Genomic DNA, 26,995 nt, shown 5'->3' with positions numbered 1-26,995 from the left:
TAGAAACTTACAATAACCTTCAAAGCCCAAATGGAAGTTCGAGAAATTAAATACTGGATTATACTCCAAATTTTAAGCTTCAAAACAAACACACACAAACAACAAAGGCCCTTACTGTATTTCAAATTTTCAACTAACTAGTTTCTCCCAATATTCATTCTCCCTTATACCTACTTCTCTCATTATATTTTATTTTCTTTGATGAAATGACTTCAATAGTTGGAACTTGGAAGATCATAAAGGAGGAGGAATTGTGCATGGAACTGTATCCCTAGGGCATTTCACCATGGACTCCACCATGAAATTCTTAATCTTCAGAAATTCATGACCCTCTTGACATGCCGTTGTTTTAGAACAAACCTCAAACGCTCCTGGAGGAATTGTTGGTTCAAATTTCAAAAGCTTTGCATATTCATTTAACAAGTGAAACATGTAGTCGTAAACAAAGTCCATTTTAAGGTTCTCTTGAATGAATTTGCTTCCTGCCTCTCCAATTTTCTGTGCCTGAAATATAAGCGTTAGAGGAGATAGAATTGTGAAGAAAAACAATTAAATAAAGAAATAAATAAATTTGAAGCATGTCTAGCACCAATAAGAAACATAGTGCATGTTGGGTCCTATTGTTGACTACCACATTGCTTATAAGGTAATGTATCAATGAATGTAATATGTACAACGTTAATAACATAATAAATAAATGTGATGTTAAAGATGCTACAAATTTTACTCTATAAGCTTTATAACTTAATGAGTCATCAATCATAGAAAATAGAAATTAAGACATTTATTTGGGTTAATTATTGATATTGTCATCAAATTATGCGATAAAGGTTAATTTGGTCCCTTGAGTGTTAGTTGTGTCAATTTAATCCCCCAATTGTTAGTTGAATCAACTTCGTCTCTTAAGTTTCAATATCAAGTAAATATCATTATGAAACTTCTCTTCTTTTAAATCTTAATCAGATTGACAAAATTAGTTAATCTAGCAAATGGAGCATAAGTTAAAAGGTATCTATAAAAAGTGTGAAAATTCTAAAGCTAAATCAACTTTCAACTATTAATTACGTTAAAATTTAAATGGGAGACATAAGGATGACATTGTGACTTGATTTTGAAAGTTGAATTGTTACATCGACACAATTTATAGTTGAGGGATCATAGATGGAGGATTAGTAAAATTGATAGTAATTTTTGTTAGGTTCTATATATTGTTAGGACATATGTAAATCATGTTAAGAACATATGCCATTTAGAATTGGCTAATCCTTTGACAAAACATACTTTACTTGTAATTGGGTAGATCTAGGATGGTTTAAGTCTTCAAGAAACATGTTGTTCAGGTCAAGAGTTAAAGACATGCAAATCTGCTCAAGAAACAAGTGAAGAAGTGTTGTATTTTAAAGCTCGACAACTAGCTCAACAGATTGCATCTGTCGAGGTTTAAAAGGCTTCTTTAGCCGATTCTCAACAGCTGCTCAACAGATAACCTATATATCGAGAATTACGAAAAATCAATTTTTCAGATCTGATATCACGCATATCCTTGTGTATGTGTTTAGGCTTTCTTTTTTCACAACTCTAAATATGTATAAGGATTATTTTAAGAGCCGTCTCAATTGATGAAACTTGATGCAAAGTTTTTGTTCAAGCAAATTGTGACCGGAGATAGAATTTACCCTAGTTCATATTTCTCTTGAATAAGTTGCTGCGTTTGTACGTCGTAGGGTTTTGTAACCAAGGAGCTTCTTGGTTTTCATCATGTTGATGAATTGAAGAACTTTGCAACCAACATCCTTCTCAAGTTGGTGTGTTAGTCACGTACTTGGATCCGTACATCGATTGGTTGTCACATATTGGGAGCCGTGCATAGAAAATGAGAGATTGTTACTACAAAACAAGTCCAATTGTGTATTGGGGTAAGGGTTCAACTGTAGGTTGGTATAAAGTACTGGAATTCCTTTACTTGTAACCGCTTGTTGTGATAATAGTGGATTCTCAAGAGTGGTAACCTTAAAATTACCCGGTAAGATTTTTGCTTTGGTGGTTTTCCCAATTCGTAAACAAATCACCGTGTCAACTTTATTTTCCGCTGCATTTAAATTAGTTGGTGATTTGTTTGTACTACCACACGTATTGCATATTAATTGAATTAATTAATTAACTTGGCTAATTAATTGGTTAATTCATCACAAGGGGGTTAATACATTCTTAGCTTATCAACTATTTTGGATTAAATGTTTAGATTCTTATTTTGTGTATGTTGGCAAATTGAGAACAAAAATATGTCTAGATTAGGTGTTAGACATTGCTCAAGATTGTACAAACCAAGATTCAAGAATATTCAAGTTGCACAAAGGAGAGTTCAAGTTCTTTGAAACTCGATCGATCGAAAATCGCTAAAAAGTTAATTTTGCAGATTTTAAATCAGGCTCAAGCCTACGAAAATGTTTAGGGTTTCAGTCCAACACTTCTAAATATAAAAGGAAAACCCTAACTATGTTCTGAAGATTCTTGGAAGACTTGTGAGTTACTCCTATGAGATTTGTGAGCTTTTTGTAACCTTCTAACTCTACAAGTGTCTATCAGAACGAGATCAATAATCAAGTGCTAGTGGAACCAAGTTGTTGCTACAAGATTAACAGCGATTGGCGATTTCAAACCTTTGGGTGAGATCTCAAAGTCATAAGCGTGGGAGCTTGTGTTTAGCAAATTGAAGAGAGAAAAGTTTGTGGAGTCAGAGTTGCACGTGGTCGTGCTAGTAAGTTTTACCAGAGGTAGCATTAGATTTAGGAGTTAAATCTTTTGTAAACTTCAATTCTTTCTAGTAGATTTGTTTACGTTGGGGATAGTTAGGTCAAATTCTCCCTAGGTTTTTATCTTGAAACATTTAGTTTTATTAGTTTTTTTGGGTGATCATATCTTTGTGTTTTTTACTTTTCTGCTATGCATGATATGGTATACTATTGTTTAATCTAGATCTCACAATGAATCTAAATAAGTACTTCACTAGGTGTAAACAATCTTTTTTAAAGGGGTCTAAACAAAAAAATAGTTTTAGTATTTTTCAATTAGTTTTTTGTGATTAGTGATATGTCAATAATTTGTAATGTTTATGTAGTAAATTTTTTAGTATCCTTATCATTACTCTTTCCAAAATGTATAGCATAGTCTACTATGTATATAACAAGCATTCCATGAGAAAATTAGAAAAAAAAAAGTGCTATTTCTCTGAGGAAAAATAGAAAATTAACAAAAACAATTAACATCATTTTGAGAAGGCTTTTAAACAGTGCAATTCTATATAAGTGTTTTGCATTGGTTTATGTTTTTCATAATTCAAGAAAAGAGAAATGTTTTAGGAAAACAAAGCCACCACACATGCATGTCCACATGTGGCTAAATTTGGTTGTGTCAAGAGGGGAAGAGAGTAAGAGAGGTTTACTTTGTCGGTGTGATTATTGCCCCATTCGACAGCAAGCTTAAGATCTCTGCATGTATTATTAGTTATTTTGATGGGCCAGTAGTGTTGCATGGGCACCAAGCTTCTTGTGAAAAAGTCATGGTACTGAGGCATCAATAGCAAGGTCATGGAATTGCAAGCTAGAATATACTTTTCACTCACTGACCATGTCTTTCCTTCTATGTAAATTTTATATCTTCAGATGAAAAAGCCAAACAAAACAGAAAATAATGTCATAAATAACACTATGAATGTGTTATGACATATTTCAAAGGAAATTATAAGAAAGATGAAGAAAAATAAATTGTTGAGAAAATTAACGTAGTGCAATATTTACCTATGGGTGCATTGGTCTTCTAGTTTTGAGTTCTTGAATCCTTGTTTAGATTCTTTTTCCCAATCCTGAATACAGATAAAATAGTTGAAATAAATATGTTCCAAATTTCTCTCAAAAGCCTGTCTGCCTTGTTCTTTTTTCCTATATGTTTCTTTCACGCTATCTCTTCTAAAGAGGGGAAAAAAACCACTATTTCTACTTCCAAAATAGGATCAAACAAGATCTTTGCATAATTTCCACATATGAAATTAAGCACAATTTCACAAAGAAATAGCTCACTTGTTTCTCAATAAGATGCTCCATATCATTTATTTAAACGGATGGCCCCTTAACTATTTATTGTTTGAAAAAATGTTCCACTTCAATGGCTATTTTTTTCATGAAAAGCAAAGATGAGATAACTAATTTAGTTTTTCATTAAGACAATTACATGTGTTTTTCACAGTTTTGACAACTAATTATGTGAAAAGCAAAGATGAGATAACTAATATAGTTTTTCATTAAAATAATTACATGTGTTTTTCACAGTTTTGACAACCAAACATGTGATGTCAGGGCTGGCCCACCAACCCTAGGCCTGGGCACCTACTAGAGAAAGGCCCCCCAAAAGAGGGGGCATAACTTATTTTTTTTCCTCTATTTTTAAGAATGCTTGAGAAATTGAGTGATGTTATAAATATTACAAATTTTACTTCATAGAGAGCTTACAAATTTTAGTGTCACCATCACAAGAAGTAATTCAAATATTCATTTATTATCTTGTTGAAATGCAACCGTTCACATTCTCTTTTATATCAGTTTGTAAGATTTTTGTAATAAAATTTTCGATAGCTTTTAGAATTTTCCCAAAAATAAATATAGATTAATATAAATCCAACCAAATCACTATTAAGTGAAAAAAAAATGCTAAACTACCACAAATTTTATTACAAAAAATTTAAGAACGGATGTGGCAAAAATGTGATTGGTGTTATTGAAACAATGTAATAAATGAATTTGAATTAGTTAATTTTTTTAATTGATGACATGTCATTTTGTAAGGTTTATGGAGTAAAATTTATAATATCTCAAGCATTGCTTAAGTGAATTATTCGTACTAAAAGTAAGAATAATGGGTTGTTAATAAAAATTTGTAATATAAAACATTTACTAAATTGATGGTTAATAAACTGAATATTATTTAAGTATTACTTAATTATGAAAAAACCCATTTAAATTTTTTCTTTAAGCCTGAAATTGTATTAAGCCAACCCTGTTTCATGCACAAGTATTTAATGCCTTTTCTTTTACTAAATATTGTTAGCAAAAAGTTCCGGATAACTAAACAATTGACCACTCATACTAGAATTGAATGAATATTCCTTAAAATAAAAATCAAGGAATTTGATAAAGAAATTCACCTGGATATATAAACAAACATTCCAATCATTTTTGCTAGAGAGGTTGCACTTCATAAGCTCTACTCTTTTTTCAGACACATACGGATTCCCTTTCCAGTAAGCACAGCGTTCTCTATCTTTCCATTTGATCTTTTTATTGCCTTCTTTTAGGGCCTCCAAGGTTGCCCCCCATGGCTTTATATCGATCTCAGGCCTAACGAAGGAAAAGTTTTGTTAATGATTTTTTTGAAACCAAAAAAAAATTAATGACTATGAATCACATGAGAAAACAAAGGAGTGCAACCCCTGTTATAATTAATATTATTATTTTATAATAAGCACTGTTAGAAACTGAATCATATGAAAAAATCAAAGAAGTATAACCTATTTTACAAGTTTACTTAACTAGATAAGTAAGCTCTTAATATAATGTCGACCATCTCAGAAAATTATTATGGGGTGAGTTTATTGTTTACGAGTACCTCATCTTGTGGATATACAATATTAGGTGTGTGAGATTTACAAGTGTTTGTGTGTTTAATATATATGCGAAGGGAGTGTTGTATACACCTATTTTTGGAGGGAGTATTTTCTATTTCGATTGCATACGACGAATCTCTCAAAATTTGTAGACCCTAATAATGCACGAGGTTCACTTGTGAGAAACCTACTACATATAGCGAGCTACTATATCATATATTCGATGCATGTAAACCATCCTCACATGGGAATGGATTGGATATATGATATCATTTTCATATTCAGCAAAAAACCCTATGCCCCAAGTAACTTTTTGCAATCAAATTGTAATTAAATTTGAAAAGGAAACTTACCAACCCCAGAAGGACCAATCAGGGAAGACAATGTCTAGTGTTTCATCATCCTTACAATAATTGAACACCGGTGGCACCGACGTTGCTTTAAGCCCTTGGTAGTCACGTTTTTTAATCACGGTTTCGTCCCCACACCAAAACATCAACTCCAAATCTGGTACCTTCTCAGGGTACAACCTCAGAAGCTGCAAAATTCCCCATATTGTAAAGACATCCCTAGTTTGATATGACCCCTTATATTTCTCAACATAAGCCTTTCCCTTCACAAGCACAAGTCTAAAATTTGCATAATCTCTTCCTCTTTCCACCAAATCCCTCGTGATTCCGGTACTTTTCCACGGTCGTAGATCTTCATGGATCCACCGGGTGTACTCTGGACATGCCACAGGAGATGATTCCTCTTTCTCAGTTGTCACTGGGCAAGTGTTTGGGCCTGTTAATGTTAAGTTCAAATTGGAGCAATTGAGTGGGAAATCAGCTTGGCCAAGGGGCTCTACAGGACTTGGCGAAAAGTCATCTGTTATGAGAGACTTGAAAAGAAGAAGAAATTATATAAGAAAAATGTATACATTCTAATAGAAAATGCACAACCGAGAAAATTAAAGATTATACTTGTTTTCTTTAGGCGAAAAAGAAAGCACCAATTATAAATTTAGTTTCTTCTAGTTATTACTGCTAAATTGTTAATAGATAGTTCTTCAAATTGAAATTGAATAAATGAATAGCATTTCACACTATAATTTAAGTTGGAAGCTACCAAATTTACTTATCACTTTCTTTCAAATCATGTTTTGAAAACATGATTTCAGATAAAATTATGAGAGCGTGAAGTGTATATGAAATGTGCAATAACGAATGTATAACAAAATTTAAGTGGGACCAATGTATTCAAATTTTTAAACAGAGTTTTTTCTTACAAGATCCACGATATTGAAAGTATATGCCTCGAATAATTACTTGGTTAGCCAATGGCTTGTAGCTTATGAGTCTTGATTAGCAAAACGGAATAAATAAATAAATAAATAACTTCTTTTAAGTAAAAGGTGTAGTAGTCTACAAAATAGGTGAGGCTTAGGTCCAGTGCATGTAGTGCACTAGTTCAGTTAAGATAGTGACATGTGTTCAAAAGTAGACTCGTGTTATAATCTCAACGAGTCTAGTGCAACTGGACACTGGACCCAAACCTCACCCTTTGAAAATATATCATGACTTTCAACCGTTTCTTTAGACTCAAGAAATTAAGAGTAAGCCCAACCAATATTAACCAAAAAAAAAAAAAACTAGCCATATTATTTATTGGGAAAATTATTTGACATCCCTTAAAGTTGTTTTTTTTTTTTTTGTTCTTACACTCATCTCCCCTTCCCCCTTATTAAGGGGTGTGTGCACAACAATTTAAATAGAAGGTAAGTTCAAGATGTTTATAACTCTTTTTCAGTCATTTAGGGGGGAGGAGAGTCTTATATATAACTAGTATGTAACCCCCCATATATGTGCACGGGTATATTTAAATTCAATCACAATCACACACACACAAACACATATATGATTTAGAATTTAATTGGATCTAAACTTTTCGATTTTCGCACTTAATAATTCACTTGCCATAAAATTAAAAAAATTAGATGGGATGTATGGCACAAAATTGAACTTCAATTTAGAATGTAATTGAATTTAGACTCTTTGATTTTTGTACTTAATAATTCACTTGATACAAATTTAAAAATTAGATGAAGCACATGACTCAAAATTAGACTCCAAATTAGAATTTAATTAGATTTTCTCTCAGTTTTGGCTATTAATAAATATATATATATATATATATATATATATATATATATATATATAATTTAGAATCTAATTAGATTAAGACTTTTTGGTTTTTGTATCCAATAATTCACTTATCACAAAAATTAAAAAATTAAATGGAATACATGGCACAAAATTGAACTCTAATTAAAATTCAATTTAGAATCTAATGAACTTAGACTCTTTGATTTTTGCACCAAATAATTCACTTGACACACAAATTTAAAAATTATATAAGACACATGGCACAAAATTAGACATGATTTAGAATCTAATTAGATCTAGACTCTTCAGTTTTTGCACCCGATAATTCACTTGCCACAAAAATTAAAAAATTAAATGAGACACATGGCTCAAAATTGAATTTTAATTAAAATTTAATTTAGAATCTAATTGAATTTAGACTCTTTGATTTTTGCACCTAATAATTCACTTGACAGACAAATTTAAAAATTAGATGAAGCATGTGGCTCAAAATTAGATTCCAATTTAGAATTTAATTGGATTTTCTCTCAACTTTGGCAATATATAATAATAATAATAATAATAATAATAATAATAATAATAATAATAATAATAATAATAATCTAATTTGATTAAGACTTTTTAGTTTTTACATTCAATAATTCACTTGCCACAAAAATTATATATTAGATGGGACACATGGCACAAAATTGAACTTTAATTTAGAATCTAATTGAATTTAGACTCTTTGATTTTTGCATCTAAGAATTCACTTGACGCACAAATTTAAAAATTAGATGAGACACATGGCGCATAATTAGACTCCAATTTAGAATTTAATTAGATTTTCTCTCAATTTTGACTAATAATATATATATATATATATATATATATATATATATATATATGTGAGGGAAAAATAAATAAAATAGATATATATTTGGGCCTTGAGCCCGATTTGATGGTGTAAGTTTGTTCAAGCAAAGCATTCAAGGCCCACAGGCCAGTTCGTTCTACAAGTGGAGAAGGAGTTGTCCAAGGAGGAGTATCTCCTCGGACGGGCCCAGTAAAGGCCTTGGGACGTACTAAAGGGTTTAGAGACAGAATTCTGGAAGATCTGTTGGGTAAAGGCGTGATCCAAGCACTTGTTGGAAGGAAGAACGTGCGAGAAATACCAAAGAAAAAAAGTTGCTACCACCACATTAAAGGCCCTGCATCTACCTCCCTGGCTTCATTAATGGAGAAATAACCTCTAAACAGTAATATTCAGTCTTCCAGCTATTATTTCAAGATTTCAAGAAGGTGGTGGATGTGACAAGTATCTATTTGAAAAATTTGTGCTACACGTGGAAGAAAAGGGGAAGAAGAAGATGGATATAAGAAGATAGGAGAGGTATGAAAAGAGGGGGTGGGGGAAAGACTTGAACACCAATTGTAATCTTTTGCTCAAAGAAAGAAAGGCAGTACAAGTGGTCCTCGGCTTATGTCCAAGGAGAGCTTTTTTTCATATTCGTCTATTATTTGCATAGATTGCTGCATTCTAGCCTGTTTATTAACTCTCCAATATCCCTAACCTAGGTTTCAAACTCATACTCTATAAATTTCATTGTATAAAACTCTTTGGGCCTGGGTCCATCTAGTGATTGGACCGGGTACAAATTATGCACTTACAATTGGCGCCGTCTATGGGAATCTAGCGTTGAAGGAATTGGAACATCATGGCAGGCTTAGGTTCGCATCATGCAGAGTCTCATAGGTCCCAGCGCAAAGATCATTTTGAGCGTCTTGAGCGTTGGAGGGATCAAGAGGGAAGTGTGCATACAGTACATCCTGATGCAAGCCATTCACGTGGTGGAAACAGGGCCACCTATGAGGATAATGCCAAGGCCATGCAGAGGGAGATTGACCACCTTAAGAAAAAGCTACACCGTGTCAGACGAAGGTGGGCTTCACCTCCGTCCAATCCTTCCTCTAGAGGGTCCCAGGGAAGTAGTTACAGTCCAAGGTTCAAGACTCCCTCTAGCGAAACCTTCTCCTACGAGAAGGATGAGCTTCCAGGTCGTAAGCATAAGAAGTTTCCTTCTAAGGGCTTAGGAAATGATGCTATGAGCCGGGAGTTGCACCAACTCTCCAAGTCACCCTTTTCACGCAGGATCAAGAAGGGAAGGTTCCCACGGCGATTCACCCAGCCCACCTTCACCATCTATAATGGCAGGACAGACCCAGTCGAATACGTGAGCCATTTTAATCTGAGGATGGCGGTACATTCTCAAAACGAAACTTTGATGTGCAAAGTCTCTCCCTCTAGCCTGGAGCCTATTGCTATGAGATGGTTTAACAGACTAAAGCCAAGGTCTATTGATTTTTTCATGGAACTCACTAGGGCATTCGCGTCTCGATTCATCACATGCAGCAAAGTCCCTCGGCCTTTGGACTCATTATTATCCATGGCCATGAGGGAGGGTGAGACTTTGAAAACATACTCTGACAAATACTGGGAGATGTTTAATGAAATCGATGGCGATTTTGACGAGATGACAATTAACACTTTTAAGGTGGGCCTCCCAACTGATCATGACTTAAGGAAATCTCTGACTAAAAAGTCTGTGCGGAGAATACGTTGGCTTATGGATCGCATTAACGAGTATAAAAGGGTTGAGGAAGACCAACAACAAGGTAAGGGTAAGGAGAAGGTTATCCCTCAAGAGATGAGGGATTTCAGGTCTGAGAGGTACCATAACAATAAGCTGAGGAGAGATTTTTCAGGGCAATCTGGTTCAGCCAATCCTCAAGTAGTTAATACCGTGTTCCGAGAACCGATGCACCAATTGCTGGAGAAAGTCCGCAAGGAACCCTATTTTAAGTAGCCTAGTAAGATGGTGGGGGACCCTGCGAAACATAATCAAAACTTTTTTTGCCAGTATCATCACGATGTAGGTCATACTACCGAGAATTGTCGGACACTTTGCAACTATTTAGAGCAACTTATTAGTGAGGGAAAATTGAAGCAACACATGTATCAACCCAACGGACAAGGAAATCATTTGGGTTCAAATAATCAGAAGAACAACCCATCTCGGCCCCCCTTAGGAACGATTAATGTCATCTTCGCTGCACCTAGTAGAACTGGTTCCTATCCTACAAAGGTGATGGTGATGTCACATTCCTAGGCCGAGGAGTCTAGTTCGAGGCCGAAGAGGATCAAAGGGAGTACGCCCATTTTGGGATTCTTTGATGAAGATAAGGTTGGGACCATTCAACCACATGACAATGCCCTGATGGTCACATTAAGGATAAGGAAGTATGACGTTAGGAGAGTGCTGGTTGATCAGGGTAGTGGTGCGGATATTATGTACCCTGACTTATTCAGGGGGCTTAAGTTAAAGCTGGAGGATCTCACTCCCTATGATTCACCGTTGATAAGCTTTGAAGGGAAGACTGTCATTCCAAAGGGGCAAATTCTTTTGCCCGTACAGTCAGGCCCAGAAATAGTTGACGTAGATTTCATTATGGTTGACGCATATTTCCCATACACGGCCATTGTCGCAAGGCCTTGGCTACATGCTTTGGATGCTGTTTTATCGACTTTACATGTTAAAGTGAAGTTTCCCTTGAGTGGATTGATTGATGAAATTCTTGGGAGCCAAACAGTAGCAAGACAATGCATATCGGCTGTGGTGCTACATCAAGCCAAATCAGAATCCTCAACCTCAGCTATGGAAAACTTATAGCAATTAACAACTTTGGATGCACCCAATGTTGTGACAGTAGAGGAGGCCATGTGTGAAGAATTGGAAACATTTCTTATAAATGCGGACCCTGAAAGGTTCTTTCAGGTTGGGATACGGCTTCCATATTAAGAGAAGATGGAATTAGTGATGTTTTTTAAAAATAATATCAATGTATTTGCATGGGATCCCTACGAGGCTCTAGGGGTCAACCCAAATTTCATTTGCCATCATTTGAACGTCAATCCTGCCATTATTCCTAGGAGACAACCACCTCGGCGTTCTTCGAAAGAACATGTCGAGGCCGTCAAGGAGGAAGTGCTCAAGCTAAAAAAGGTTGGGGCAATTAAAGAATTTTTCTACCCAGAATGGTTGGCGTATACTGTCGTAGCAAAAAAGAAGAACGGAAAGTGGAGAGTATGTGTGGACTTCACTGACCTGAACAAAGCCTGCCCAAAAGACTTGTTCCCGATGCCTCGCATCGATCAGCTAGTGGATGCTACAGTTGGACATCCTCGAATGAGTTTTTTAGATGCCTTCCAAGGTTATCACCAGATACCTTTGGCGTTGGGTGATCAGGAGAAAACTGCTTTCATTACTCTTACTAGGAATTATCACTATAAAGTGATACCATTCGGTCTGAAAAATGCAGGGGCTACTTACCAAAGGATGATGACCAGGATGTTCGAGTCGCAACTTGGGAAGACTATTGAGGTATATGTGGATGATATGGTAATGAAGAGTAAGATAGTACCTATGCATGTGAAAGATTTGGACGACACCTTTCAAACACTTAGGAAATATAAGTTGTGTCTTAACGCCTCTAAATGCTCTTTCGGAGTAGCCTCTGGAAAGTTCCTAGGCTACATGGTGACTCATAGAGGAATAGAGGTAAATCCGACACAGGTCAAAGCCATTCAGGGCTTGCAACCACCTCAGAATCTGAAAGAAGTGCAGAAATTGACCAGAATGACTGCTGCTCTCAGCAGGTTTATCTTTCGGTCCGCTGATAGGTGTAGACATTTTTTTCAATTTTTAAATAAGTGAAAAGGATTTCAATGGTCCAAGGAGTGCGCTTTAGCTTTTCAACAACTTAAGGAATATCTTTCTCGGCCACCCATCATGTCTCGGCCAGAGGTCGATGAAATCCTATTTGCATACCTAGCTGTAGTTATCCATGCAGTCAGCTTGGTTCTGATAAGAGACGACGGTGGAGTACAAAGACTGGTTTATTATGTTAGAAAATCTTTGAATGAAGCTGAGGTGGGTTATTTGCCTTTGGAGAAGGCAATTCTGGTCGTAGTCCATGCTACACGAAAGCTTCCTCACTACTTCCAATCCCACACCGTCGTGGTTTTGACTCAACTTTCTCTCAAGTCAGTATTGCAAGGTACTGACTACTCGAGGAGGGTAGCCAAGTGGGGAACTATTCTGGGAGTTTTCGATATCAAATATATTCCGCGCACCTCTGTGAAGGGCCAGTCCTCGCTAATTTGGTGGTAGAGTTCACCAAACCATCGTTAGAAGAAACTGCAAAGAAATTGCACATGGATGAAAAATCAGTTGGCATGATCACATGCAAAGGGCCTCCAATTTTGAAAGTGTATGTTGATGGGGCAGCAAACTAGAGAGGATCAGGTGTTGGACTTGTTTTGGTATCCCCTAAGGGAATTACCTTTGAGAAATCATTGAGATTAGTGTTCTCGACCATTAATAACGAGACTGAGTACAAAGCTGTCTTAGTCGATATGGATATGATCCAAAGAATGGGGGGCAAGTCAGTTCATATGTCCTGGGATTCTCAATTAGTCGTGGGCCAGGTGCTGGGAACCATAGAGGCTAGGGATCCGAGAATGCAAGAATACCTGACTAAGGTTAAATGTTTACAATCCAAGTTTGATTCTTTTATCCTTACGCATGTTTCTAGAAGTGAAAACACGCATGCAGACTCGTTGGCTACTTTAGCGACGTCCTCTGCTCAATGTCTGCCTAGGATTATCCTCGTCGAAGAGTTGCTAAAACCGACTTTAACCCCCACAAGTGCCGTCTGTATCCATATGATAAGGCTCGAACCTAGCTGGATGGACCTCGTAGTTTCTTTTCTAAAAAGCGATGTTCTGCCCGAGGAGAAGTCTGAAGTAGATAAAGTTCGTCGAAAGGCACCTCGATTCTGGTTGTCTGAGGATCAGAAGCTGTATAAACGCTCTTTTTCTGGACCATACCTGCTATGTGTACACCCTGAAGCGACGGAGGCACTTTTGGAAGAATTGCACAAGGGAATTTGTGGAAGTCACACTGGGGGGAGATCCTTAGCCCATAGAGCTCTGACTCAGGGATATTGGTGGCCCAATATGCAGAAAGAAGCTCAGGACTATGCGAGAAAATGTGACCAATGCCAGAGGTTTGCTCCCAATATTCATCAGTCTGGTGGTGTCCTTAATCCTTTGTCTAGTCCTTGACCATTCGCTTACTGGGGACTGGATATAGTTGGGTATTTTTCGAGGGCTGTGGGAAATAAAAGGTGGCTACTCATGGGAACTGATTACTTCACCAAGTGGGTTGAAGCTGAGCCTTTATCAAATATTAGGGATGTGGAAACCAAGAAATTTATCTGGAAGAACATTATCACTAGATTTGGGGTACCTCGCACACTTATTTCAGATAATGGTGTGCGGTTTGATAGTAAAGCATTTAGGAAGTATTGTGATGACTTAGACATCACAAATAGATACTCCACTCTCGCTTATCCTCAGGAAAATGGGCAAGCCGAGACCGTTAACAAAGTTATAGTCAATGGACTTAAGAAGAGGCTGGACAACGCAAAGGGTAGATGGATAGAAGTATTGCCACACGTTTTATGGACATATCAGACTATGCCACGAAGATCTACAGGAGAAACACCCTTCTCCATGACTTACGGGGCTGAGGCGGTGATATCTTTAGAATCTGAGTTTCCGACATTAAGGATGAGTGCTTTCAGCCAGGGAAATAACAATGGCTTGCTAGAAAAAAACATGGATCTGGTTGAGGAACGGCGAGAAGCCGCCATGGTTCAAATGGCTTATTATTAGCAGAAGCTCAAACAAGGATATGATACGCATGTGAAATTAAGGCCACTTGCGATTGGAGATTTAGTCTTGAGGAAAGTTATTGGTACTTCCAAGAATCTAGCGTGGGAAAAGTTAGCACCAACCTGGGAAGGACCATACCGAATTACTTCTGTAGCGGGCATAGGGTCATATCGTTTAGTTGATTTAGATGAAAAAATTATACAATGCCCTTGGAATGTAAATAACCTACGAAGGTATTACTATTAATGAAAAGCTCTTTTGCCATTTGTTGCTCAATTATCATTATGAAACATTTCGATTTACTTAGTTCTAAACATCAAACAGAAACTTGGTCATGCATGGTCCTCGGATCACATATCTCGTGAAAATTGATATCTTGTTGGGTGTTAAACAAAACCTTAGTTACGTCGGGTCCTCGGACCTTCTACTTTGGGAAAATTAACATTTTATTTTGTTGTTCTAAACATCAAACAGAAACTTGGTCATGCATGATCCTTGGATCACATACCTCGTGGAAATTGATATCTTGTTGGGTGTTAAATAGAACCTTAGTTACGTCGGTCATCGGACCTTCTACTTTGGAAAAATTAACATTTCAGTTTGCTGTTCTAAACATCAAACAGAAACTTAGTCATGCATGGTCCTCGGATCACACACCTCATGGAAATTGATATCTTTTTGGGTGTTAAATAGAACCTTAGTTACGTTGGGTACTCGGACCTTTTACTTTGAAAAAATTAACATTTCAATTCGCTGTTCTAAACATCAAACAGAAACCTAGTCATACATGGTCCTCAGATCACATACCTCATGGAAATTAATACTTCGTTCCATCATTCTAAGTACCCAACACGAATCATGCCTTGTGGTTACATGTCTCGTGGAAATGGACGTACCGTTAAACCATGGTAAGTTTAATGTTTTGTTCTATGCACCTAAATAAATATTAAGTTAAGTCTCAGGTTGAGTGTTGTTGCACTTCATATATTACAGTTTCAATGCGTGATTTGTCTGCTAATGAATAAGATTGATAAAATGAATGTACTTTTATGAGAGTTGTTGGTGATTGAGGTGCTATAAAGACTTCACTGTGCATTAAGGTGAAGCGAATTAGTATTTTTCTACAGAAGATTGGAAACCAGTCGAATAGCAACCTTTCGAACTTCTCATTAATCTTTGTCAGTGAATACATTAGAAATAAAATTCCAAAATAAGAAGGTTAAAATAAAATTCCTAAGGAAAAGGGGTCCTAACGGGTCTAAGCCTTAAGCTTTGGTGGAAGGGTCTTGCTTGGACGTGTTGGCATCCCCTTTTTTGTTCTCCTCTGTTTGTTTGAGCTCCACTTTGAAAGAGGTTTGGACCTGTTTCCCTTTGTCCTTCACCACTTGTGGAGGAATGCTGGGCTCGGCGTCCATGCTTGGAAGCTTCTTGGCTTCCCCTCCTTGCTCCTTCTCCTTGTCGGAACCAGCAGGCTCCTTAGGAATTGAAATGGGTTCTTGAATGATGGATGGCTGTGTTGAAGGCACTATCTCGAGGGCAGATATGGCAAGAGGAAGCTCCTCAATCACTTGAATTTCCTGAGGGATCCAAATGTTCTCGGGCTTCCTCAATTCAGAGGTGGAGGGAATTCCTGCCACGTTCAGAGTTTCTGCCCATACTTGTTGGCAATACTCCCTACATAGCTCTGCGAACTCCTCTGTCAGTTGATTTTCTGTCGCCTCAACCCCTTCTTTGTAAGCAGCCTACTTGGCGGCCTCCACGCTTTCCTTGAAGGTACAAGCCTCTTCCTTCACTTGAGCAAGCTCCTTCTTCAGGTCGGAGTTTTCTTGCTTGGTTTTGGACAAGTCCTCATCCTTTTGACGCAGAAGTTTGCGTTCTCCCTCCACCTGAAGTTTGATCATTTTAAGGCTGGCCTCAGCACCATTTCTCTCCCTCTTTTCCTCTGTCAGCTGTTTGGTTAAGTTCTCATTCTCCGCAAGGGCTTGGCCTAAAGCCTTCTCGGTCTCCAGCTTGACCTTAAGTTCAGCTATAGCTTTTTTCCGAGAGTCTTCCACCCATTTTTTCACGGCAAAGACTTCTTGTATGGCCTTCATTAAAGTATTAAACAAATGCATTATTGTTAAAGTAAATCCAAAGTACGTGCGAACGATTTTTTTGCTAAAACATAATGAAAGCAGTAGAGTGGAAGTAAATGCGGGACACTTACCAAAGCCAAGTCCCTCTTGAAGGAGAGAAAGAGATGTGGATGAGTCATCTTATCCAGGGCATCCATGTCCTTTGGCAGGAGAAAAGGCCACTCCAAAGCCTCAGCCAGATGAGGAGCGTGTCCTTGCTGGAATGCCTTGATACTAGACTGGCAGGAGATTGGGGTCCCATCTAGCTTCAGCTCAGGAGACCAGTTGGCCTGTGTGCGACGTACCTCAGACAGGTCACTACTCTCCCCACTCTCCACTGAAGAAGCGCGTGTATTACCTTTGCCTACCTTCTGTTGTTGTTATTGTTGCTTAGGTTTCTTCTGCCTCTCCCTCTCTGTCTCCTCGACCTCGTTCTTCCTCTTCTTCTTAGGATCTGGGACGTGAACCTTGGGATTAGTGGAGGGAAGGGGTGGTGGCGGGATAGGAAGGGGTTGTGATCCAACCGCTTCTTTCTTGGGGGCCTGTGTGTCTCTCCTGGTCATCAGCTTTCTAAGGGTTGACATGTCGTCTTCCTCAGAGCTGGAGTCGGGCTGTGCTATCACTAAACCCTTTATGCCGAAAGTCTCTACAGGCACCTATTCTTCGTCTGAGAGGATGACAAGATGATCATCTCGAGGTCTCTCAGCTTCTTCAAGGCAAAACTGATTGATTGTCGAGTGATTGTTGCGAGGATGTAGGTTCTTCTTGGATGGCTGTTGTTTGCGAATGCGCTGAGAGTGGAACTGCTGCGATGGGGCGAGAGTACAAAATGACGAAGGGGTCGTCCAAAAGTTCGTGGATAGAAAGGCAGCCCGGTCTTGAAACGTCTATTCTTCTACGTCTCTGGTCATCTCCGGTGATCGTGTTGCCAATCTCTTGGAAGTCCTCTGATCAAGGGTTGTATCCTAATATTAGATGGGCTACCCTCACTTGCAAATCTTCGCTTACGAACACTTCGGATCAAAGAACGCGATTAAGATCTGCGACGCTGCAGTGACTTAAACTAGGCCGAACATGGTGTTTATATGCAGAAATATCAGAAGAGACAGGCATGGTTAGGTCAGCAGCGAATGACAACTCAAATGAAACAACAAATAATGCAACCAGAATTGGTCTGGTTAAATAGGACTAAGTCACAAGTTAGGGAATCTAACTCCTATAGAGTCACACTTGGGTCTCCCCATTTGACTGGGCAATGAGGACCGTCAGACCAGTTCCCCGAGGCGATGAGATAGTCGTCTTTTATGCCTTTGTTGGATTTGGGAAGACAGGATATTAGCCTAACAATGCTAGATCTGGATTTAAGGTAATACCCTACGCCGTTAAGCTTATGGCACTCATACATATAAACGATGTCGTGCCATGTAAGGTTCAAACCCATTTGCTCGTTTAGAGCGTCGACGCAACCTAGGATTCTAAACACATTGGGTGTATATTGGTTTGGGCATAACCTATGATTGCGTAGGTATTCACTGGTTACATTTCTCATAGGAAGGGTCATCCCACCCTTTAGAAAGGCGATGATGGGGATAATCACTTCTCCCTCTTTCCTAGCGTCACCTATGGCTTCTACAGGACAATACTTTAGGCCTACGTCTGGGGGAATATGGTACTTGGCCCAAAAACCCTCCATACCAGCATCGGTATCTACTAAACACTTGAATCTACCCATTTGGTAGGGGTAAGAATGGATGTTTGGGAGGAGAGAGAATGTAATTGGTGGCCGAGGACAAAAGCCGAGGAGAAATGAATGAAGAAGATTGAGAACTTACGAGAAATAGCTAGACAATTCTTCACGAGCTTCTTGAAAGGAGAGAGAATGAGTAAGTCTTGGATTTGATTGATTTCTGAGAGAGTAGATTGAAATTCATTTTTCTAGGCATTTTGGCGTGTAGGAGGCGGCTTCAAATCAGAGTTATCCTGCTTAAATTTTGAGGAGGAACCTGGGCCGTTAGATGTGAATCTCGCCGTTGAACATGGGGAACAGGGTGTAACTTACGGCCATTAATGCAAGTGTTACAGGTTTCTAAGCGTCAGGGACGGTTTAAACGAAGCGAAGTGACCCTTACACATGTGGCAATTCGTAGAGCGTGTGGAAGTTCTGCCGTTAGGTCAAAACTCCATTTTTCTCCTCGGAGGCAGAGAAGAATGAAGTTTTGAGGGGCTATTGTGAGGGAAAAATAAATAAAATAGATATATATTTGGGCCTTAAGCCCGATTTGGTGGCGTAAGTCTGTTCAAGCAAAGCATTCGAGGCCCACAGGCTAGTTCGTTCTACAAGGGGAGAAGGAGTTGTCCGAGGAGGAGTATCTCCTCGGACGGGCCCAGTAAAGGCCTTGGACGTACTAAAGGGTTTAGAGACAGAATTCTGGAAGATCTGTTGAGTAAAGGCGTGATCCAAGCATTCGTTGGAAGGAAGAATGTGCGAGAAATATTAGAGGAAAAAAGCTGCTACCACCGCATTAAGGGCCCTGCATCTACCTCCTTGGCCGCATTAATGGAGAAATGACCTCTGAACAGTAATATTCAGTCTTCCAGCTATTATTTCAAGATTTCAAAAAGGTGGTGGATGGGACAAGTATCTATTTGGAAAATCTGTGCTACACGTGGAAGATAAATGGAAGAAGAAGATGGATATAAGAAGACAGGAGAGGTATGAAGAGAGGGAGGGAGGAAAAGACTTGAACACCAATTGTAATCTGCTCAAAGAAAGAAAGGCAATACAAGTGGTCCTCGGCTTATGTCCGAGGAGAGATTTTTGTCATATTCGTCTATTATTTGCATAGATTGCGGCATTCTAGCCTGTTTATTAACTCTCTAATATTCCTAACCTAGGTTTCAAACCCATACTCTACAAATTTCATTGTATAAGATTCTTTGGACCTTGGTCCATTTAATGATTAGACCGGGTACAAATTGTGCACTTACAATATATATATATATATATATATATATATATATATATATATATATATATAGTTTCATATAAAAAAAAAAGTCTGCGTAAATAATTTACATTTTAAAAGAAGTGAGTTTCTTATTCTAAACTAAAATAAAAAGCTACGTATGAAAATAAAAAACTCAGTAGAGTTTAGCTTAATTTTCCTTTATTTTACTTGTCAAATCTCCTCAAGTCACACATAAAAACGGCCTTATTGCATCCCACTAGTTTCCACTCAGTAAATATATAAAAATGCTACAGTTGTTCTCTATAGTTTTTTTTTTTTTTTTGAGGGGGTTGTTCTCTATAGTTAGTCTTGGTAATAATGTTAATAGATAGATTCAAATAGTCATTACTCGATATTATCAAAAATGGGAAATATCTAGTTACCCACCATGGGACTCGCCCTCTTGCGAGAAGAGGGAGCATTGCTCCCAGCACATGTAAGAATTTCCCATAAAAAATAGTCATAACTCATTACTCTAGTACTTTTTATATATTTTTTATATAATAATTTTTATTTTTCTTCCTCTCTTTCTATCCCAAAACCCATTGTCTCTTTCTCTTTCTCTCTTCTCTTGCCAAAGCAATGGTTGACTTCAGTTCTTGGTAGTCCCCGTCGGCCGATATGGGTGTTGGGTGGCCAAACAGCCCAAACTTTGCCAAAGGGCAGGCTAAGTGTTGATGTTTTGAAAAAAGAAGAGGATATAGCCATATCGGCAGATAGGATATGGTTAAAAAGTTGATAGTTAAAATAGAGAAAAAGTAGATTTTTGGTTTAAATATAAAGATGAGATGTGAGTGATTTAGGACATGACCATCAAGAGTGGGCTTGATCATTATAGACCACAATAATCATACAGGCTTTTGGTTTATGACTTCAGAAAATGAGAAAACTCTGGACACTGTAACGAAGGTTATGGTCAACAACCACGTTAAACACCTCTATAACTTTTAAAAGTAAAAAGAGGTTGTTGTTAACTATGTTAATAAGCAAAGAAAAAAAAAACTTGGGAGGATAATAGCTAGCCTGGGAGGGACTTACCTTGTCAATCCAATAGATGAAGCTGATAACAAAGAAGAAGATGAAGATAGTTTTGGAGGCCCGTCTCTTCCCAGGAGACATCGAAAAATAACCACACAATGGAGCTCCTTGTGACCAAAACCAGAAAATCGACTAAAAACAAGTTCCGATATTTATACACAAGTTCCAATTTCCTCTCATTTTTATTTAGATGTAAGATACACGCCGCATGGCATTTAAAATAAATATCATGTGTCGTGTTTCACATCTAACTAAAAATGGAAGAAAATTGCGAGATTCCTATTAGTGTTGGATTCTTTTTTCTTTTACTAAAAGGTGAGAAACATTTAGTACTTATACAAAATAATGGCTTATATTATAAAATATCTTTAATCTATTGTCTAGCCTATAATCATAATCTATAATTTATAATAAATAAATAAATATATATATATATATAAATAATCGAATACGTTTGACTTTTAATTGGTTTCGTAATATTTTGCTACATAAGCTTCTATAACATCATTTTTCTAAGTTCCTTATATTAAAATTGAATAAGTTTATTGCATTTCACATTACAATTTAGGTTGGAAGATACCAATCTGCCTTTTTATTGATTAAAATTTTAAAACAACACGTCATTTGTTCTCAAAAAAAGAAAAAAAAAAAAAAAAACCAACAACAACAACACGTGATTATTTATAAACTACACTTATCACATAGGCTTTGCGTGTGCAATAATATTCTTATTTATTTATTTATTAGTTTATAATGTTTAAAAATGATATATAAATAACCTTGTTTTTCTTCTTAAAAAAAAGAAATTGGTAAGATTATTCTCAAAAAAAAAAAAAAAAAAAAAGGCAAGATAACGTGAAATAATATTTAAAAATGAGAGAGATAGTGTCCTAAGAGTTAAACTTAATAGGAAAGATAAAGAAAAAAGCCTAAAATTTAAGAACAATAAATTATTCTTTTAACCAGTTTGTATTTTTTTAATTTAAAATTATTTAACTAAAAGATAGGGGTATTTTAGAGAGTTTAGGAATTTGTGTGAGTGTATTTTAGTACGCAAAATGTTGAAATCCAAACAAAGAATCCTGTTATTAATAGTATAGATTCTTTTAGCAAAATGGAATAAAAAACTTCTTTAAGCAAAAGGTTTAGTCTTCACAATGGTGCTAATTCCTCTTTTAGTAGTACAGTTTAATCCAAGATGCCACTCAATCATGAAGGCCATTAAAGAAATATATTACATATGTTAAGGCTTGGATTCTTACGCTCCGTTTATTTTGACAGTATTGTTTTCTAAAAAAAAATGAGTCATTTTTAAAATTTTATTTTTGAGAAAGCTATATAATTTTTCTATGTTTGGTAGTGATCTCAAAATGAGATAGAGTTATTTTCAATAATATTCATATTGCCTCTTAGCTCCCTTTATGTAGCATGGCATGAAATAGTGTTGTTTTTTAAGAAAAATTTAGCAGAAAAAAAAATCTCTAAAAAATAATTCATTCTTTAAATAAGGGTTTTCCATTGACCAAAAGATAGTTTTCTTTTTACTAATAATTTCTAATGTTACTAAACATTGAAAAACATGATAAACTATTTTCACAAAAAGTTTTCCATCGAAACATACAGAAATACATACTCAAAATTATATCATGAGGGCTTTCAACCCTTTCTTTAGACCAGACTAGTCATATTATTTTTCTAGAAAAATTACACTGACCTTCTCTAAAATTATTTGTTATCACATTTACCTCCCCTAAAATGCAAATTATTTATAATGACACCCCCTCCCCCTAAATAGTTGAAAAAAAAGGTTTTAAAAAACTCAAATTTCCTATTAAAGTGTGTGTGAACGACAATTTTTTTTTTTTTGTTTCAACTTATGACGTTTGTTTTTGTGATTTTCGCTCTTTATCATCAGACCAAAATACAAATTTATTTCTTTGGTGTAGTCGATAATTAAATCTCAAATTTCTTATTTAACCATTAAAGTCTTTATCAATTAAGTTAGTTGGAATCCATGTGTGAATGGCAATTTAATTGGAGGGAAAAATAAGAAATTCAATAGTTATTTAAAGCCAACCAATCTAGGCGTTGGGTGGCCAAACTTGCTAAAGGAAGGCTAAGTGTTGGTTTTTTGAGGGGAGGGGGGGGGGGGGGGACTTGATAATTAATTTTTTAAATGAATAAAAAAATAAGAAGTGGGATATAGGATTTATTTTAAAAAGTTGGTATGTTTTTATTTTTAAGAAGAAAAAATTGGATAGTAAAAATAGAAGAAAGTATATTTTTAATTTAAATATAATTAAATTTTAGAAATAGAGATGAGAGTACTTTCAAATATGGCTATAAAGGGTGGGCCTATCCAGAATTTATCATAAGAATTGATACAGGCTTTTGGTTTATGATTGTGAGAAACTCTTGACATGTCATGAAAGTTATGCAGAATGACACATTTATAGTGAATCTAATTTTTGTTTCGTTAAAAAATAATGAATCTAATTTTTTTGCAAAAGTTCTTACAAATAATTATGGTCACCTACCAAGAAATCATTTATAAAAGCTCCGAAATATCCCTATAATCTATTTAATAAATAAATAAATAAAATTGGATGGTCACCCCTGACCACTCACCAATGTGCCCACACCTTCATAATAATAATAAAAAAGAAACAAAACTCTACTCAATGAAAAAGTATACTCTGTTACGAATGTATGTTCTTGCTCCCCATAGTTGTGAGGGAGAGGAAACATGCACCGTAACAAGGTGTGCTTTTCCCCGCTCAATGCTCATTTCACTTCCAAAAATATATAGCAAGCAAATCATTTTTTTTTTCTATTATCTGTGTTAATAAGCAAAGAGAAACAAACAAACATATAAACAAACTTACTTGGGAGGATCTTACCTTTTGAATCCAAATCCAACAGAGGGAGATGCTAACAAATGATAAGATGAAAATAGTGATGGTGGCCCATCTCTTCCCGGCAGACTTTGAGAAATGACCACACAATCGAGCTCCTCGTGACCAAAACAAGAAAAGTGAATGAAAATAAGTTCCCATACCTCATACGTTAATAACCAGCTCGATTTCTATCTTCTTAATTTAAAAGTGTGATAATGGTTTATTAAGAACCACTTCTTCTTCTTCTTCTTTTTTAACTTTTCTTCTGAATTCTATGCCCAATAGATTATCAAAAATCATAACAATAAATATAAAGTTGGTCATTTAGGGTCGGTTTGGATAGAACTTATTGCTGAAAACTCAAAATACTGTAGCAAAATAATTTTTAAATGTGTGAATAGTGCTGTGGGACCCATTTTTAATATTTTTTTCTGAATAAAATGCTTGTGGGTCCCATGAACAGTGCATAAACAGTTCATGAACAGTGTTAAACAGTAACTGTCTTTCGCATAGTACTGAACATTACCAATTACTATTCATAAACAGTAACCGAAACCGTGAAAAAGTTGTCCTGCAAAAAAAAAAAAAAAAAAACTGAAAAACAAACTCAAAATGTGTATCCAAACGGATACTTAATGTGACAATAAATGTAAAGCTATCCATTCAACTTGAATATAAAACTGTCTCTTGTGATTAAAAGCTTTGACTTTTTTTTTTTAAGTTAATAGGCATTTATTGCCTGACCACTAGAATTATGAGATGTAAAGTGTAAACACCCCAATTACTATTTCACAACCAAAATCACTAAAAACATGCTTCATTCAAGGTAGGTATGTTTTTTTTTTTTTTTTTCAACAACTATAGCTTAGGATGTAAACTTAAAAACTATATTTTATTCAATCTCTCTCTCTCTCTCTCTACACTTTTTCGATCTTTATATTATCTAATGTTGTAGTTAATATTATTTTAATAAGTTGTATATAAAAATAGAAACTAGGATGCTGGATGAGTTGTAAAATGTAATGATAAAATAGATAAAATAGGTTTTTAAGGTGTACAATAGAAACTAGTATGCATCCCCGAATGTTAGTGCTCTAAATAGGTTAATCTAATATAATATCGATAATTTATCATCTAATTATCTATAATCTATGGGAAAATTACATTTTACCACCCTAAATTATACCTCATGTTACACTTTGTGCCATAAACTTTTCGAATGCATATTTTGCACCCTAAACTATGACTCCTATTACATTTTGTATCCTAAATTATGACTCTTGTTACATTTTGTACCATGTCTTTAAGTTTGCTATTAACTTGAATGAAAATTTAAAAGTCTATAGTGCAAAGTATAATGAGTATTGTTTAGAGAGGTAAAGTGTAATCTATATTTTGTTTTTAAAGCATTGAGAAGAGGGGCAATTAAGTCTTTTCACGTGGTATCATATTTTTCCATCCAAGTTAACAGCAAACTTAACATCGTGGTGCAAAGTGTAACAAGGGTTATAGTTTAGGGTGCAAAGTGTAAATGAGGTATAATTTAGGATGGTAAAGTGTAATTTCTCCTAATATATATGTTAGGTTCTAAGACCTTAGGGACTAATGTATTAGAACTTCAATGTGTAATGTGGTGGCAAACCATGATCAAAACATAGAGTCTAGGTTTAAGCTTGCTCAAAGTATGTTTTATTGTAAAGTTGGAATCGAATGACTGCAGAATTTATTAGACTAAATCCGCAAGGCTCAAGGCTCGATTGATCGAAAATTAGACTCAATCAATCGAACCATATGTAGATTGTTATTTCTGTAGAATTTTCAACTCAGCCCAAGTCCGTTTGATGTGTAGGGTTTTATGTTTTACTTCACATATAAAAAAGAAAACCCTAGCTATGTTTCGGAAGTTTTTTTTATATGTTGTGTGTTGAATCTCTTGTGAGATCTAGAGGTGTTTACCTTCAAACACATTTAGGGTTATCAAGATCAAGATTGATGTCAAGAGATTGGTGATCGCTTCAGTTGCTGCATAAAGAACTTAATGAAAATCTGAAAAAAATTTAGTGGAGTCTCAAAGTCACAAGTATGGGAACTTGTGGTTGCAGTGGATTAAAGGAAAGAAGTAGTACGTGGACTTGAAGCTGTCTCGTGGTCGTGGTAGTAAGTTTTCTACACGAGATAGCAATAGGATGTTAGTGGTCTAAATTCTATTGTACAAACTTCAATTCTTTCATAGTGGATATGTTTTACCTTGAGGATAGCTAGGTTAAAACCTCCCAGGTTTTTTACCGGTTTGGATTTCCTGGGTCATTAGATCTTTGTGTTCTTTATATTTCCACATTATATTTATTTTACATATATTGGTTTAACCTAGTTTTAAATAACAAACGTGTTAATCAACTTGGCTTAATATTAGGTTAAACATATTGTGTTAAGGAGTCTAAAACTTTACAATATATAAATTTGAAAACATTTGACTTTTGATTGATTTGATAATATTTTGCCACATAAATTTTTTCACATCATATTTCATTCAATATTTAAATCTTCCATTAGAATCTTTGTACATCTTATTTTATTTTGATGGTAAATATATTATTCAGTCTACAGTTATAATAAATTCCTAATTGTAGACATTTATAATAAATTCTTAATAATTATCCTAATTATAAAATTTTATAGGCATAAATGCACTTTTAGTCCCTACATTTTAGCTTTTTTCCATTTTGGTCCCTGCATTTTAATTTTACCACTTTTAGTCCCTAAATCAATTAACACGTGTTATTTTCGTCCTTTCCATTAGTCAACTGTCAAAAATAGCTGAATTAGCTGCCAGATGAATTAAAATATTATAAAACATGCTACATCAGCATCTAATATTTTTTTAAAAATAATTTATCAATTTTAACTAAATAAAAAAAGAATAAACAGAATTAAAAACAATAAGAACAAAAAAACAAACCCAGAACCAAACACAAACTCAAATTTAAAAACACAAAGAACACAAAAACAAACAAAAATGAAGGAATTCAAAATCCCAAAATGGCAGAATACACAAGAGCACAAACCCAAAAAAATCATATAAACCCAAAAATCAAACACAGAAAAATCATAAAAGAATATTGTAATAAAACTTGATTACTCAACACAAATCCAGCTTAACGACAAACCCAGCTCAAACACAAACCCAGAACAAACCACAAACCAAGCTTAACCACAAACCCAGCTCAACCACATAAAAATCAAAAAAGAATATTCTAATAAAACTTGATTGCTCAACACAAACCTAGCTCAACCACAAACCCAAAACCAAACACAAACCTAGAATATTGTAATATTATAATTGATTGCTCAACCACA

At 35.7% G+C, this 26,995-nt stretch overlaps 1 protein-coding gene across 1 annotated transcript; it reads right to left on the bottom strand.

The window, feature by feature from the left end:
- Positions 1 to 224: 224 nt before the first annotated feature.
- On the bottom strand, positions 225 to 20,822 carry LOC142641305 (uncharacterized). Its single transcript, XM_075815710.1, has 6 exons — positions 20,742 to 20,822; positions 6,010 to 6,539; positions 5,198 to 5,390; positions 3,798 to 3,862; positions 3,443 to 3,656; positions 225 to 504 (listed from the first exon to the last, which is right to left on the bottom strand). Exons 1-6 carry the CDS (start codon positions 20,820 to 20,822, stop codon positions 235 to 237), a joined length of 1,353 nt encoding a protein of 450 aa, XP_075671825.1. The 3' UTR covers positions 225 to 234.
- Between the last annotated feature and the right edge of the window lie 6,173 nt (positions 20,823 to 26,995).

Source organism: Castanea sativa, chromosome 6 (assembly GCF_040712315.1).
Source record: "Castanea sativa cultivar Marrone di Chiusa Pesio chromosome 6, ASM4071231v1".
Classification (NCBI taxonomy): Eukaryota; Viridiplantae; Streptophyta; class Magnoliopsida; order Fagales; family Fagaceae; genus Castanea; species Castanea sativa.
This window is presented reverse-complemented; position numbering and strand designations above follow the sequence as displayed.